Below are 17,032 nucleotides of genomic sequence, written 5' to 3' on the forward strand. Positions count from 1 at the left end.
AAATTAACTTATAATTAGTTTGTAGTTTGTAGTTTCTTTAAAGTCGTAGTTTGTAGTTTCTTTAGTTTCTTTAAAGTTTGTAGTTTCTTTACCCCTTTGGGAATTCATAATATTATTATGATCATTAATATGTCATTTTAATTGATTTTCTTAAATTAAGTTATAGCAGTAGTTCAGAGATGTTTTTGAAGAGCTTTTTGTCTGTCATGTGTAATTACTACATTTTGACTCCAGTCTGGTGGCTTTGAGTAAAGCATAGTAAATATATGTTTTATACTTTAACACATTACACTTATTTACATAAACATATTAAAATGTGCTTTTTAGAAACACTTTTCTTGTTGAGTTCATGTCAAGTGATGTTGGTTATGTAATGTTACATGATGTTATCCGGTTGTACTGAATGACAGTGTGTTATTTAAATATGCCACAACAGGCCCTGCAGGAGACCCTTCACTGAAGAGCTCCAGCTCCATATGCGGTAACATGAGCCCTCCATGTATACAAACACACCAGCAGCTCTGTCAAATTATTTGGGGAGTGTGACCATTATAAGGAGCCACAAGTCTTGTGGTGGTGATGATGTGGAGACTCCAGGGGAAAAGGGTCGAGGAGTGCTTTGAATGCATTACGCTCTTTTGTTGAAGGTCCTTGAAGTCCCCACATCGTCTTTACCGTGCATGAGGTCTCTCTGTGGGGTAAGATTAGACTTGGTGGCTTCCTCTGGTTGCGGCAGTGCTCCCAGTCTCTGCTCCCGGGCTGAGTTAGTATTGGATTACAGGTTCACACGCTCGCTCGCAGACCGCCCGTCGCCCCGACCAATTGCTCCATTCATTCCAGCGCCGGAGACGGCCGCCGGCCTCTGATTGGTTATCAGCGCCGGTTAGGGAACTTTCCCACGGCCAACGCGTGCTGACAGCCGGCCAGCCACTCCTCACCACCACCGGGACACACACGGGGGAGGAGGGGGTGGGTATGGGTGGGGGCAGTCACGGACCGAAAGTCCATTGGACCGCTGTCAAAGTTTCTCCAAAGATCTTCTACGACCAGAAAGATCACTCCAATGTCATATCTGTTGAGGTTTCTCAGAAAAGGGGCAAGGCTAAACTGGCACAATGCAGGAGGAAATGATATCGATTGAGAATGAAGCAAGATATCTCTCAACATGGGAATTAGAATATGTATTTATAATCTTACTAAATTGTAGTGTATATTCTATATATAAACTTTGCATACGTTTTCAAAAAGGTATGGATCATGGCAAGAACAGTTTCTAGGCCCATAGGGCACACGTTTTAAAAACTTCCATATATCCATTGAGTGAGATGTCTCCTTATTATTTTCCTCCTCTCTGACTTGTCAAAGCCTACTTGCATGTGTTTGGGCCAACTGCGCTGTCACTCAAACCCACGGCCGCTTTGTGATTGGCTGATTTGACCCGAGGCCCCGCCTCAATAGGTCGGCTCCAGCATTGAAATGACACCGTGGGAAAGCTGAGTGCTTCAAACAGAGGCTCTCCGGGTAAACGTGAACACTCGCACTACTGGAGGACAGAACAAGCATACACACTGTAGGACTATTGTGGACCGACAAAATGAAGAGGAATCACGATTTTAGTTCCTCGGACAGCGAGCTGGACGAGACTATTGAGGTGGAGAAGGAGAGTGGCGATGAGAATGGGTAAGTTTGCTTATTTTTTTAACGTGGTTCAGACCATTGGACAGACGAAATGGTTAAACAAAATAACAAAAATAAGTAGCTTCAATATGTGTAGTATAATGACAAAAAAGGTAGACTTTACGAGGTATTGACTGTTTCGTCTCTTTTTAGGAACATGAGCTCTCCCCTCGGGTCCATGTCGCCCTCAACTTCTACTCAAGTGCAGGCGAGGAAAAGGCGTCGAGGAGTAAGTACATTTATTTGTTGAGACAGGCCGTTTTTGCAGTTTAAAATATTGAGCATGTTGTCAAAATGCACGTATTCTGCAAAAAACTTATAATTGTATGTTTTGTCTCTCCTCAGATAATTGAGAAACGGCGCCGTGACAGGATCAACAACAGTCTCAGCGAGCTGCGCAGGCTCGTGCCCAGCGCCTTCGAAAAACAGGTAAGCATCAGGCAACACGACTTTACTTATTTTTTAGACCATATGCAAATAAACTTTATATTCCAAAAATATTGAACATAATTTATGCTCACGTAACATTATTAATATTATTTATATTATATCTAATTTGGCTCCTTTTTCTCTCCTGTGAAGGGCTCAGCCAAACTGGAGAAAGCAGAGATTCTGCAGATGACTGTTGACCATCTGAAAATGCTTCATGCTGCTGGAGGCAAAGGTATGTCTGGGATCCATTATTTTTACAGAAAAACACCTTCCACTTTTTGAAAATATTATTCATATGCTTAAGAGGGGAAAATGGACAACAATTACTTTATTCTCTTACTTAAAGAGAAGGAAAAAAGCACAACATGACATGTAGATGAATACAAGAAAATTGATAAGAACTGGTCCATCTTGTTTGGACTTATTATTTACTCTTTCACACTCTCAAAGCCAGAGGCATATTGATTCACGACTGACAAAGATCCCTCAGTTCAGGACAAACTTGTTTTGTCGCAGCTTAGGCGACTCTAAACTAATCTGCTGTGTTCTTCCTCTGTCCTCAGGTTATTTTGACGCTCATGCACTGGCGATGGACTACCGTGGTCTGGGTTTCAGGGAGTGCCTGGCTGAGACGGCCCGCTATCTGAGCATCATCGAGGGCTTGGACGGGGCAGACCCTCTGCGTATCCGCCTGATCTCCCACCTCAACAACTACGCCAGTCAGAGAGAGGCTCACTCCGGCCTGAGTCACCTGGCCTGGGGCTCTGCGTTCGGGTCCCCTCCTGCCCACCTCACGCACCCCCTCCTCCTCCAGCACCAGCAGGGGGCCACATTGGCACCTTTACCCCGCAGCGCCACCAGCAGCCCACAAACTCCTCTGTCATCTACATCTTCCTCCTCCTCCTCTTCTTCATCCTCGTCCAGTGCAGACTCTCACATCCCAGGCAGACGCAGTGGCACCCCTCACTCAGATCAGGGCCAGATCCGGGTCCCCCCTACCACTGGGGCTCCCAGCACCCTCACACACCCTGCCTTGGTCTCCTCATCAGTGTCCAAGCTCTCCAATCCTCTCCTCTCCACCCTCTCAGCGTTCCCCTTCCCCTTCAGTGCCTTCCCCATCATGTCCCCCTCCGCCCTCAGCGCCCCCATCCCAACATCCAGCGTGGGGAAACCCTACAGACCCTGGGGCATGGAGATAGGAGCCTTCTGACTGAGATGAAAAAGCTCCACTCGATCTACACACAGACTACTCACTACCCAGCTGAGCTGGACGTTCAAAGACAAGACTTTATATTTTTCAAATTTTAAGAAAGTAATATTTTTTTCTATGATGTTGACATCCTGCAGAGGATACTCCTAGCTGTAGAATTTTCTTGCTAATGTATTGAGTTTTGTATAGAAGAGAACAACAGTGAGGAGGGAGACCACGACTTAAAAGCATTCAGAGTGATTTATTGTGGTTGATCTCTGTTCCTGCACACCCCTTCAGAGGTTTCACCCACTGTTGTCAGCCTATCAGGAATGGCTTTTCCAGATGGTCAAGCAGTCGCCACCCGTCAAGTTCCAGGGTGAAACTGCCCCTCCCTTTTGTTTTCCCCCTGCGCTGAAAAACCCTGTGTTGGTGCCCTGGTTACATGCGGGGAGGGGAGGGGAGTGGAGGGAGGGCTCGAGGTGGTTGAGAGTCACCGCCTTTCTACAGCATTTTAATGGGGTGGAATAACAGAAACCAGGTGTTTGTTTTACTAAATACGGGAACAGAAGTTAGTTACCAGCTTGGTTCAAATAAACAAGATTTACCCACAACCCCCTGTTCATATGGGGCCTTATTGATTAAGCTGTCTTCCCTAAGTAATGTTTCCTCTCTACAGTAAATCCTGTTCTTAACAACTGAGACTTCACATATGTTCCACGAGTTTCTACCAGCTGTTCTGTTTTTGTAATTTCTCATGATGCTTGGGTGATTTTTATTACCTTGTCTACAAGTTGCTTTCCTGTTCAAAGTAGCAGCATTATCGACGGAGCTCATTTGTATCTGTCACAGTAGTTGCAAGGCAATAGACTTTAGCCTTACACCTGATGTTTTGGTTTCTCCTGTCACTGAGTTTGTTAATTTTATGGTTGTACAAAGCACAAGCAAGCACTGACGAATCAAATATTAGTTTTTGCTGGTGGTAATGACAACTTCCCTGTAATAAAAAAAGTTATGTTAAATCACCTGTGGCTTTATCAGCGTCCTTTTTTTTATCTGTTTGTTCAAGAGTGTGTGTGTGAATGTAGTTGTGTGTGCACGTGTTTATTAATGCCTGCAGTTGTGTGTGTGCCGTATACGTGGTGACGCCTGGTATCAGATACGGCTGCTTGTTTCTCTCAGTAGCCCTCCGTGTGTGCACAGGAAACCATTAACAAGGAGGGGATATCCTGGACAATAGCAGCCCGGCTGGCCCCATGTGCTGCGTGGGAACTAGAGGAGGAGGGAGGGAAGGTTGGAAGAGAATGAAGAAGGAAAGGAAGGAGGGATGGAGAATGGGATCAGGAGGGAAAGGGGGAAGAAAAAACGGGACAGAGGGATCAAAGAAGGGAGAGGACTGAAAAAAAGTGTGAGAAAGGAAGTGTGCAGACAGTTTTGTCCCTTTGCCATAATTTCAGCCAGCACCAGCTGCACCTTCTGTTCTCGGCTCCTTCATGCCGTCACCTCAAAAGTGTACTCACTCGCCAAAATATCCTTCGCTTTTTTCATCTATTCTTCCAAAGTGTACACTCTCTCTTTCCCCTTTCATCCCTCTCGTCATTCTACTTAACCTTTTTATTTAATTACTGAGGATGATGCAGTCAGAGCCAGGTGGTGATGTAAGCTTCACTGCAGCCAAAACCACAAGGTCAAGGAGATTTTAGGGTGAGATAGCTTGCTGTTTGTCTCCCCCTGCTGGTCATTACTGGGACGTTAACTGAAAAGGAAAAGGACACTTTTGGAAGATTAACGGCCAGTCTTTACTAAGTAGCAATAACACAATGTAAGAATATGTTACAGTAAAAAGCCTGGCATTAACCTCAAACGTTTTCAAAGTACTGAAAGTAAAACGATTAATTATTCAGAACAATGCCTTTAAACTAGAGCTGAAAAGATGAATGCATTAGTTGTAAAGTAATAAATTGATCTGCAACTATTGTTGTAATCATCGATTATTTGCTTTGAGTTATTTTAAAACTGACAGTCGAATTAATATCTTGGAGTTTGGACAAAACAAGACATTTGAAGACATCCTTGACTTTGGAAAAATATGATTCAATATTTTCAGATGTATTCACCAAACAACTAACCAATTAATGAAGAACAATTCCTGACAAACTTAGCATTTAAAATAATCAGAAGTTGCTGCACTACTTAAACAGTAGGCTGTTTCATATAATTATGTGTGTTTAATCACCATTCAGGCATTGACTTTGTTAACACACATTTGCCTCTGTAAAATAACCAATAACTACACCGGAAAACATCATGTAGTAAATTAGTGGAATTAACTTATTTGTAATCACTAACTTAATGTTAATATGCTTGAGTTAATTCCACTTCTAGTTTTAATTAGTCAGAATTTATGAATTTAACTGAATATGTAGCAGTCTTTTTCTTTTACTCTTTATTTATGTTTCTTGATACTTGCTTCTATTTCTTTTTTATATTTTCTCTTGCTATTTTCTTTTATGTTTATAAATTATAATGTAATGAAAACCAAGGCACAATCCTTTTAGGGTTAAACCAATACATTATAATTATGATCAATAAACCAAATGACTCTATCTGAATGCTAACCTTGAAACAGTAATTGACAGTAACTGAAAGAAGTCACACCCAAAGCCAGTTTCATTCACTGAACCCCAAATCTTTATTAACCACTGCTTGCTCACAAAGATATACGTGGAGAGGGGGGAAACACACAAATGGACAGAGGAGAGAAAGAGAGAGAGAGAGAGAGGCAGGTAGGATAGTCTCTGTCTGTGATGTTGTTGTTGTTACACACTGTTACGGTGTTGGTTTATACTTCACCGGGCACAAACAATCTGTTATCCACCCGCCCTTTCTGCATTACACACACACTCACACACATCTATGGGCCTACCGTGCGTGTGTGACCGTCATTCCAATACTTAGTAATACACTCATGTACACCTTTACAGATGGCAATACTGTGTTCATTTATCATAGTTGCAGCTGTACCTGTTATGGCTTTTATATCTTTCTTGTGCCGACCTTTCGGTGGCGTGTACAGTGTCTTGGAGTGATATGTAATGATTCCAGTATCGTGGATGATGTTGGCACTACTCTAGCCTCTATGAAAGGGAGAAAGGTGGAATTTATTTGTAATTTCTCCGATTTAAGATTCACAGTCTGGTGAAGGTTTTTTTTGCACTCCGGCTGTCTTTGAGTGCACTTTATCCTCAGTTGTGTTGTATAGTATAGTAACAAGTGATTGAAATGTGAATGCAAGCTTTTTTTCTGAGGAATATAAGAGGCCCGCCATTGGTCAGGGATGTTACGTGAGCTTTCCGGTGCCAGATGGACAGAATTTAGCAAGCTCCTCTTGAGCTCTGTGCTATGATTGGCTAAATGCCTGCCCATGTGGAGAGCGTGTGAGTGAGTGCTTCTACAGTATGTACTGTATGTGGAGAGATGAAGAGGTTGCAGACGGAGGGAAGGAGGATGGGCTCATTAAATGCTATAGTGTTCTCCTGTGGTACATCACCATCTACCTCACAGGAGTGGATGAGCAGCGACGGCTTGCAGTCCCCATAGAGAGCAAACTGTCTCCTTTCCTTCTGCCAACTTTCCCTGCACATGTCCCCTCACTAATTGGGACATTGGCTTAAACTTGATGGAAAATCACTCGGACCAAACAGATCCAATTTTGTTTCCAAATCTGCAGGGTCAAATGAGTAAGTGCCCATTTAGAAGGACGAGGAAACGGAGCCAGTATGCGGGCCTTGTGAGGATGCAACCAGTCACAGCAAACATCAGCTAGCTGGCAAACTCACAACAAACACCTACGCCTGAAATGATTTTCAGGCTGAAATGAAGAAAAAAACCAACATGTCAATGAACAAATGATTACATCCATATATAAGCAGGAAGAGGAAACTTATATAGAAAAAATGGCACACTGCAATCAATACTTTTGCTGCTTGTATCTTACTGTATATAACAAAAAAAGAAGTATTTACAAAAACCGATACCCACTGTCACTTGTCAATTAGATTATTTTTTTTCTCATTTCAAAATGGAGCAAAAACATTCTTTTTGGGAAGAGTGGGTTGGAGACACACATTTTTCTTGTTTTTCCGAAATTCTTTACGCTTTTTTTTTTTTTTTACCCCGGACCCCATTTCAACTTCCCACTGTCTCGGGTTGGCGTCTCAGGCGGTGGTAGTTTCATAATTTGTATGGGGGGGTATGGCAGAGGGGTGGAGTAGGTGGGAATATGTGGGACAAGGTTGGGAGAGGGGTGTTCCTCAGGATTGGGGGTGGTGGTGTTGGGGGCGGGTTTGGAGGTGGGACGTAGAACCTGGGGCTTTTCACGCTGTCACTTCTTCTCTCAACTCCTTGTTCCTGCGCACCTCCTGAGCATGCCTCTCCTAGAAAGAAAAACACAGATTGAAGGTGTCATGTTTTTTTCTGCCTCAGGGCCTTTCCTGACATGTTATTCCTGCACACTTCACCATTTCATTTCTTCAACCAAGGAAAAGAAAGAAGAAAGCAGGACAGGAGGCAGAATAAAGGAATACAATTTGTATTCCTTTATTCTGCCTCCTGTCCTGCTTTCTCCCGCTCATTTACTGTATGTTTTTATCTCCTACCTTCCGAGCATAGGACTCAATCATTGTCCAACCTAAGTCTTCCCTAAAAGATTCTCAATTTACTGAGGTCGTCTTGTCGTGTTGTTTTAATTCTCCTGTCAAGTTTGATAAATGTTCCTCCACTAGATGCTTCTTGCCTAGTTTACCCATTTGAATCCCCTTGGAACTGTCAACTATCTTTGTGCTAAAGTATAGCTTGTGATGCCACAGTGACTTTCGGGTGACTGCTTTTGATTAAACCTTTTTTTTGTTTTAAACTTGCAAGATCATTGTTGCTAGTCAAATATTAGTTGAAATCAGAATGAAGGAACTTATTATTAGCTTATGTTTGCTATTAATACAAGTGAAGTCACTGAAAAAAAGAGTATCATTGGACATTTAAATGAAGTCCAAAAATCCTAAATTCTTTCTTTATTGGTGTCTGGCCAGTTGCTTCTCTGGGGAAGAGGTGACTTGGTTTTATGGCCTCAGTATCTTTAAAATAGTGGCTGGTTAATGCTTCTCACCTTCTCCTGCAGGCGATCCATTATGGCAGCCATGTAAGCCTGCCGGTTCTCCTCGATTTGCTCCATCTTCACCTGGAGCTTCTCTTCGGCCATGCGGCTGAAGTTGCTGTTCTCCTCCATGGCCTTCATCAGCACGTCGCGCTCGTGTTCACGCTTCTCAGCCAAGGCCTGCAGGACCTGCGCCTCCTGGGACTGAAAGGAAAAATAAGCGAAGAGCAGCAAAATAAATTAGTCAGAGAGCAGGGGTTGATAGAAACAGTGATATACTGAAAACCACTTTTGTTAAAAGGTAAGCATGAGTCAGAGCTGCTGAAACTAATCAGACCCACACATTTATGCTAGGCATGAAAATGTCTAGAGGTAAGATAATGTATTTCTTTTTTCCTGTCGTCACTTTAAATAAAATAATATGCTGTTTGACCCACAGTATTGGACATCTGGTCTACATTTTTTCAAATTGTGTCATTGATTGGATGATTGATTTGTTTGTGGGTTGCTGGATTTGTCAGCTGCTTGTATTGACCGTATTGACATTCAAATCAATCAGATGCAGGAATTAGCCGGTGTCAGATTAGAGTTTTCATGTCAGTTTTGCAGCCGCAGTAGTCAATGTGACGCATTATTGACCAAACATCCATGCTGTACGTGACATTTGAAGACGAAGGAAGTCAAGTATTTCTTAATGACTAGCGGTGGTATTGTGGTTCAAAATCTTCCTTTTAATCTTCTTCCAGCTTTCTGTGGCTTTTATTAAAGCAGAGTGAAAGGTGGCAGCTGGGTACAAAAGATAATGATTGGAAACACTCTTACTTTCCTCCGATCCTCAGCTGCCTCCAGTTTCTTCTGGATGTCCTCCAGGGATATGTCCCTCTTTGGGGGTGTGGTGATGCAGTGGGCATTATCAGACACGGGGGAGGTCGGCTTCAAGATGATCTCAAAGGACTGGCCTGAGGCTCGCTTGTTAATGGGCTTGATGTCCAAGTCTGCATGTGTGTAACAAAAAAGAAAGACAGACGATTAAACGATAACACTTTAGAGCCTCTGCATGACTTGTTATTGAAGCATGTTGTATACAAATGAGATCAAATAAATTCACGTACCTTCAAAATCCCCCATGAGGTTTTTGCGAGTCTCGGGGTACAGACAGGAGCAGATGAGTGAGAAGACTGAGATCTCCTTCATCTTCTCTTTGTAAGCTGCGGAGGAACATATTTAAACATCACTGTGTGTATGTAAACTGAGCTCTCTGCAGAAAAACATGATCTAAATATCATTAACCTACTAACATACAAAAAGATGAAACATCATTAAACCACTTCTTCTCCACAGGAGGTTCCTCATGTAAATATCCAGATATTTGGAGGAATAAATATTCATCGAGTTCTCCAAAAAGGGAACCCCATCAAAGGGGGTCTTAAGGAGCTGAGCTGCTCTGGGTTTTGGGGCATTTTGGCCTTTGTTTTCACAGCAGGATGGATGTGTCCTCACTTGGCCTAATTTCCCCAACAGCCAAGATGCTGCTCTCCCCATAGGATTCTCCACACATCATTAGCTATGCATTTCATTTTGGTCTATTATTTATTAACATTGTCAGACCAACGCCCTATTTCCTCTCAGGCGTTCTGTCGCTACCACTAAAACATATTGTGCCTTTTGGGCTATTTACCAAGCAAAGAATCCAGGATTAAGGATAGATGTTAGGGTCGTCTTTTGGTTGTTTCTTGTCTACACTCTCTGTGGCTTTTCTTAGCAGCATACACAGCAATTTGACTCTCTATCCCTGATCCATTTATGGTCCAAAAAGTTAATAACACTGAGGCAAAGCTGGCATCAAATCAAATTGTTGTATTTGGCAACCTGCGCCCTTCTCAGTAGGAGGGGCAAAGTGCTCCGAAGGGCAGACGGTGAAAAAGCAGCGAAGAAAGGAACAACCAACCTTGTCTAACCTTGATTTTATTCCTGTATTTTTGGCATCTACTAATTTGTAATTTGAGCCCAGAGTTCAGCAGCAGTCCCTACAGGGAGAACGGCAAAAATATCTACGTCGCACTGCAGCTTGTGTAACATTCTGCTTTTGCACATGCTGTGTTCTGTAAAGGTACACTGCCTCATGGTGGTGATTTGCATGCAGACTGTCACATTATGGAATGATCCATCACCCAGAGCACGGCCTGCAGGGCTGAAGTGTGCCACAGTGATTTATGATCTTCAGTAGCAAAGACTTAAATGAGATCTACTGTAAAAGATATTCTCCATAGGGGGGGGGGGGGGTGTGGTGTACAGTCTGATTAATCCAAATCTCCTTCCTCACTCGTTCCCTGCTCTCCTCCTCTCCTCTCTGTGTCTCACTTTCTGCCCTGCAGACTGGCAGACGCCACAGTAATGTGATCAACTCTCAGATGTAGCTCTCACTACTCTCTGATGGCCTTGTTAACCCCTTCCCTGAGGAGGAAGTGCGGGAGGATGGGATGGGTTAAAACAAAACTGAGGAATAGTGGAAGGAAGAGAGGGGTTGAGTGGGAATGGAGATAAAAGTGGAGTTTGGTAAAAGAGAAACAGAAAATAGTAAGATTGCTGGCGGATAACGATGGAAACAAAATGTAGCTTTTGGGGTGGGGCTTCACCGTCAGTGAAACACATTTCTAATATAAACCAGAATCCCAGACAGGAGGATTAAAACCAGAAAGGAGGAAACTCCCAGTGGGATTTGCAGCCGCCTTCGAGTGCCCCCAGGACAGCCTGGCAGCCACCTCAGGTGGATGGCACTTAAATGTGTAATTAGTGGACCATACCATTTCTGCTGACAAAATGGGGGAACAGAGCTTTTGGAGGGTTGTCACAGGCTCATTAGTGTCGTGTATATCTCTAGACCCAGCAGCCATTTTCCTGCCACAAACATCCCCACCTGACAGCTGAAGAGTCAAACAGTTAACAATTCAGTGGAGCAGGTCATTTGGGTTGAGTGCTCATGGAGCAGAACAGCAGTGTTCAGCGGTTGCCAAGTTCTAGCAGAGGCTCAATTATGTTTTCATCTAGAATTAGATTTCTAGTCTAATTGATTAATCCGTTAATTCAGTCTTGATTAATTGGTTAATTGTTGAGTCGACAGTATTAGAACAAACAAGATCTCATATGAATGTCTGGTTTTGGAAACAGCAAATCTTCACATTTCAGGAACCAAAACCATTAAATGTTTACTTGACTAAGGATTTATATTTTTTCTAAATAGTTGGCAATTAATTTTCTGACAATCTACTGATCTGATTAATTGACATAGATTGCAACTGTATATATTATGTATATTGCTGGTGATTAAGCTTTTATGACTGTGTGAGAGCTAATTTTACTTCTTGGAAGATAAGCACGCACTGTAAAATAATACAGCTCTCTAACCCAGAGTGTGGAAGATTTCTTTTTATATCCCTAATCAAAAATATATGAGATCCTCTATTGTGCAAAAATATGAAATTGCCTCAGTATTTCTCCTGAGAGAAAAATGTATTTTCCTTCTATAACCGTTGGAGTAATAAGCTCATTCCCAGCGGATCAGGTACAAATTACAAATGATCCTAAATGACAATCCACAGCAGGAAGTGAGCAAACACCGGTGTCTTTTCAAACATACCGACTGATTACGGACATGCTGGGTCAGAAATGTCAATCTGAGATGTGACCAAATAATTCAGACCACCATGACACCGCTTAATGCTTCTCCTCCACTACAGACATGTGCTTTTAACTAGTCAGCTCTGCACATCCTTTCAAAGAGGTCCTCTTGTCCCGACCACAGACACGCAGCCAGCAAACGCACTTCCTCTTCCAATCCATCAGCCAAAGAGCGCAGGTCATCAATATCTAACTCTACCTCCTCCCCCGCAAACATCCCTCTTCCCCAGCACCTTCTGCATCCCCAAGCCTCCCTTTCCTCTGTCGCTGATGTATTCTCCCTCTCAAACCCAATTTCCCCTTTCTTACTCTCTCTTTGCCTCCACTCCGCACATCTCCTGGGAGCTTCAAAACTGCGTAGCAGAAAACCACCACACCTCTATTTGGTATCTTTCTTTCTCTCTTCCTCCCCACCCTCCTCTTCTGCTAAATACCCAACCCCCTCTATAAAATATGTAACAGGCAATAGAGTCACTTTGAGCAAAAAGGCAGAAGTGAAAAACGTAGGAAAGATAATATTGACAAGGCTTTGAGCAGCAAACTGCAGCTCTGTGTTTCACAGCGTTTACTGCCTTCCTGGGTCCTATAAGCTGGCAGCAGTATAGACTTGGTATCTGTGTTCAGCAAATACAGGCTCTTAACAGCTGTGCCACCCGGCAGCTATATAATCACACAATTATGAAGGTATTACCACAGCGAAATTGGCCATAAAATGAAACAATATGGTACCCAGATGATCAGGGGCAGGTTCAGTCATTCGATGCAGGGATGGGCTGGGGCAAATGTTCCCTAAACCCCACCCAGTGTCCTTCCAAGGAGATCATTGTTACATAGGGCCGCAACTACGGATCATTTTCAATGCATCGATTATCTTATTGGTTTATAAAATGTCTGATATTTGCACTTATAGTTTCCTAAAGCCCAGGGTGATGTCTTAGAACATCTTGTTTTGTCTGACTATCAGGCCAAAACTCAACAAATATTCTGTTCATTGGACACAAAACCAAAAAGTAGCACATTTTCATTAAAATGATTTTTTTTCAAAGCACTTCATAGAAAGGTGCCTATAACATTTCTGCTTGTTGAACCAATCCTTTAATCTCCAGCTCAGTTAATTGAAAGTGAGTACAATAGAGCTAGGTGTGTGACACATCCAGAATCTGCTGTTTAAAACACCTGAAGATCTAAATGTGCCAAACTAGGTTGCTAATCCAGATGTCACAAGTGATGAGAACATTACTTGGTATGCCACCGTCACTGGATTGATATCACCTCTTCCTCAGACTCGTTTTAAAGAGCAATGGTCATCTGGACCAGTAATCGGAGTCAGTGCGCTGCATTGATCGATGAGACTCTGCGATAAATCAGCATGAATTATATGCCCAGGAGCCTTTTGAGTTTTATGCACGAGGGGCCATAACGACATTTGTGATGCAGATGATAAGTAGAGAAATGTAGCTGGATTTGGACAAGACTAGTTGCTTGAAATGGATGGTGCAAGAGGCTGAGAAGCTTGTACACAAAGGAATTGATTTTTAGGGACCAGCTGAAGGACCACACCTTATTGGGTGTGACAAGTGTACGTGATAAGGATCAGGAAGTGCTCAGGGGCCTTAATGCACATGGGAGTGGTTCTGACCATGAGTTTGTTTCTGGGATAGTCTATACATGTAGTTACATTCTCAGGAATTAAATGAAATTCCCATAAACAAAAGGTGTACTCGTCCTGCCTTTAGTCCTTAATTTAATTATGTGTATTTCCCCTTAGGTGTTTTTGCTCCTCTGTCACAGAAGTGTGAAAAAGTAGATATAAAATACCAAAGTGATTCTAAAAATATTAAGCACTGCTGTGTTTCTTTATAGCCGACATGAACTCGACGACCTGCCGGTGCTGACTGGCAGGTTGACTGCTCTCCCCCTGAGTGTCTGTGCTCCTGCCCATCCCATTCTGTCTGTCCACGCCTGAAATCATGGAGGAGAGAAGGGGAGACAGAGGAGGCAGAGGAGGAGGAGGAGGAGGAGGAGGAGGAGGAGGAGGAGGAGGAGGAGGAGGAGAGGGGAATAAATATACCAGTCAGGGTTTACTTGCCCCTCAGCGCAGACACCATGCAAGACCCTTTACCGCTGTCTGTCTGCATGCCCCTCCATTCATCACACGCCTAGTCAACCATAAAACAAACAGTCCATCCCCTAGCCTGGCCAGCACATCGCACTTTTCATACACACCCCTTGAAGCAAGCACACTTTCCTTAATGTCAGATGAGATTTTAGACTTCTATTTGATGAAGCCTGCAGGTCCCATCCAGTGTGTATAGGGCCTGTGAAGTGATTTGTTCAAATAATATCCTCCACATAAATAAAAAATACATCAAGCCTTGATGTGGAAAGGAGGGCCTTCCATCTGACATAATATTCAATCACATTTTATTTCTAGCAAATACACTCACATAATACTGAAGCCTCAGTGATAATACAAGAATTGAACATAAAAGGCCATAATGTAACCCTCCTAATAGGATTAGGGTCAGATATTCTTGAGATGACATTCATTTTCATCGCCAGTCGTAAATTCTTCCCTCGACTGCAAAGCAATTCTGGAAAAAGGATGCTCTTTTCTATCATTCATGCTTTGGCGGTCACAAGCGGCTTTATTCTACAGAACATAGCATGGTCCAGTTTTTGTAAAAAGAAGATTTGCCACAGTGAGATATTTCACACCCTGGAGAGAGCTTTGAAGGGACCGGAGATGTTGGGTGGGGTCGCTGCATTATGCTGCTGCGCGGCTCTGAGTCAGGTGCGGCAGGCAGGCATCGACAAAATGCTGCTGTGTGTGGGAAATAAAAATCGCCTTTCTTGTCTTGATATGGATTCATTTACTGTTATTCGCTTGTTTTAGAGTGAATTAGAAAAATGCGTCACTGATACGAAACATTGAATCCAAACTAGCTCATATTGATCGGCACTCATTTTGATAAAGGATAAAGTAATAGGCACAGACGTGACTCTTAATACACAGATTGATAAAAGAGAAAAACGATTATTTCATTTTGCAACTTCATTTAAAAGGAGTGACTTGCAAAGGAGTTTTGGCCGCTCCCTATAATCATGCCTCTGCATCCTTTTGTGCCATGGGTGTCGCCACAGCATCAGCACCCTCAAACCTGCGAATATGCTGTTATTCTAGGAAAAAATGTTAGAAACTCACCGATTGCAGTCTTAGCCATTTCTGTAGGTTGGTGGTGCCTTGGGCGAGTCGACCGGAGGAGAGTGCGTCGGTTGCTGGATGCGGTATCTCGGTGTGAAGGGACTGCTGGTAAGGCACTGAGTCAGCAAAGAGGGGGACTGCCGGTGCGCCTGGTGGTCTGTTAGGAGCTGCGTCAAGTCAGCGGGCAATAACTAAAACAAAACCGGAAATGAGTAGAAGAAGCTTTCAAAATAAAAGACTTAAAACCCACACCATCATTGAATATGGATTGACAGTTTCCTTTCGATAATATGAACATATGATTTCAATATTAGGCAATTAGTCAATTCATAGACCATTATATCTTAATGTGCAGCTATTTCATCATCATTTCCGTTTTTAGGCAAAAATGAAAAACGAGTGTGAGAAATTGATATTTTGTATGTCATCGTAACTGACAAATGGAATCAAATGTTGGTTTCAGATGTAATGTGTTGCAAAGGGGCATGTGGGGAGGAGCAAGTATTTTACTAGCACCTTTTTAAGTATTATATGAGAGCTATTTAAATGTAGGCTAGTTTTATGTTAGCTTTGATATCCTTCAAGATGCATTCCATCCTTGCACATGCGCATTTCCAGCTCGATTGCCAATGAAATAGCAATTTTGTGTTTTTTAGTAAGCCTACAGTATAATAAAGCTGGCCAACAAATTGTCATTCAAACATGAGGTCTACATTAAAATGCGACATACCTTAATATGCTTTATTTTGAAATTATCAACAGGAACTGTCAACATATAATCTGATTGGCTTGACACTGGGTCAGTAATAAGCGTTTATGTGCCACCTAGAGCATATTAGCTACCATACTCCCTTGACGCGCCCCTCCTAGCCAAAGGCCTGACAAATCCAATGTCCCATTGAAATGGAGAGTGCAGGTCCTCAGTAGTGTGGGTGTTTCCCTCTTTGTTTCTGTGGTGATGGGCAGATTAGCTAAAAGCTCTGTCCATGGTGCTAAAAGATAAAAAATAAAAAAAACGACTTTTCACATTAACATTTCATCAGACATTGTTTATTTTAAAACATGTTCATTTATATTTGATGTGAGGCTTTGCAAAGTGGTGCAAATCAAGAGAATCAGGTTTGTACAGAATTACAGTTTTAATATTTAATGACACCTACAGCCTAAATCTTATATAATCCATGCAAACTGCAAAATCATACCAGTTGTTATCTAAATGCAGAAAACACTAACGATCAAATCATAACCTACCAAATAAATGGGTGAAATCATGAAAACACGTCACTAGGTGGCAGCAAATCTCAGGTTATATGAGCCAGAGGAATGCATGGCTCTATGGAAAAAAACTCTTACAAAGCATTGCTTCAATCATTCTATAGGCTATACCCTGCAGAGAAAGCTAAATTCAAACAGACATTCAGCAAGGCAGACTTTAGTTCACATGTATTTTCGTGGTTGTTTCGCCATAGTGTGTTTTATTGAGAACTGAATCTTTGCATGATAGACTGGTTGAGAAAACACAAAGCTCCACCAGAGTGAATACCAACTCCAACGGCATGTTCCTTAGATAACAAAGCAGCTGGTATAGGCAACTGACTTTAAAAACGATACACTAGTGATTAACCAGAAAATAGTTATAGTTGTGGATTTTAGCCTAATAATGCTGTTGATATGGTATGGAAATGTAAATAACATACAC

The 17,032-nt window shown here is 42.4% G+C and overlaps 2 protein-coding genes across 2 annotated transcripts; one reads left to right on the plus strand and one right to left on the minus strand.

Moving 5' to 3' along the window:
• Nucleotides 1-1,385: 1,385 nt before the first annotated feature.
• On the plus strand, nucleotides 1,386-4,323 carry hey1 (hes-related family bHLH transcription factor with YRPW motif 1). The gene is made up of 5 exons (XM_034094473.2): nucleotides 1,386-1,680; nucleotides 1,831-1,906; nucleotides 2,023-2,106; nucleotides 2,260-2,341; nucleotides 2,673-4,323. The coding sequence occupies exons 1-5, from the start codon at nucleotides 1,595-1,597 to the stop codon at nucleotides 3,317-3,319; spliced, it is 975 nt and encodes a 324-aa protein (XP_033950364.1). The 5' UTR covers nucleotides 1,386-1,594; the 3' UTR covers nucleotides 3,320-4,323.
• A 1,643-nt stretch (nucleotides 4,324-5,966) lies between these two features.
• stmn2b (stathmin 2b) lies at nucleotides 5,967-15,510 on the minus strand. The gene is made up of 5 exons (XM_034094083.2): nucleotides 15,334-15,510; nucleotides 9,563-9,658; nucleotides 9,273-9,445; nucleotides 8,463-8,654; nucleotides 5,967-7,734 (listed from the first exon to the last, which is right to left on the minus strand). Exons 1-5 carry the CDS (start codon nucleotides 15,350-15,352, stop codon nucleotides 7,675-7,677), a joined length of 540 nt encoding a protein of 179 aa, XP_033949974.1. The 5' UTR covers nucleotides 15,353-15,510; the 3' UTR covers nucleotides 5,967-7,674.
• Between the last annotated feature and the right edge of the window lie 1,522 nt (nucleotides 15,511-17,032).

This window comes from Pseudochaenichthys georgianus, chromosome 11, assembly GCF_902827115.2.
Source record: "Pseudochaenichthys georgianus chromosome 11, fPseGeo1.2, whole genome shotgun sequence".
Taxonomy (NCBI): Eukaryota; Metazoa; Chordata; class Actinopteri; order Perciformes; family Channichthyidae; genus Pseudochaenichthys; species Pseudochaenichthys georgianus.

Bases quoted from the DNA above. Each gene is read 5' to 3' on its own strand.
- stmn2b (XM_034094083.2), bottom strand. The intron at 8,655-9,272 runs GTAAGAGTGTTT...TTTTCCTTTCAG, and splicing joins CAGCTGAGGATCGGAGGAAA to TCCCAGGAGGCGCAGGTCCT. The intron at 7,735-8,462 runs GTGAGAAGCATT...TTTTCTTTCTAG, and splicing joins TGGATCGCCTGCAGGAGAAG to GAGAGGCATGCTCAGGAGGT.
- hey1 (XM_034094473.2), top strand. From the start codon at position 1,595: ATGAAGAGGAATCACGATTTTAGTTCCTCGGACAGCGAGCTGGACGAG. The intron at 1,681-1,830 runs GTAAGTTTGCTT...GTCTCTTTTTAG, and splicing joins GAGAGTGGCGATGAGAATGG to GAACATGAGCTCTCCCCTCG. The intron at 2,342-2,672 runs GTATGTCTGGGA...CTCTGTCCTCAG, and splicing joins TCATGCTGCTGGAGGCAAAG to GTTATTTTGACGCTCATGCA.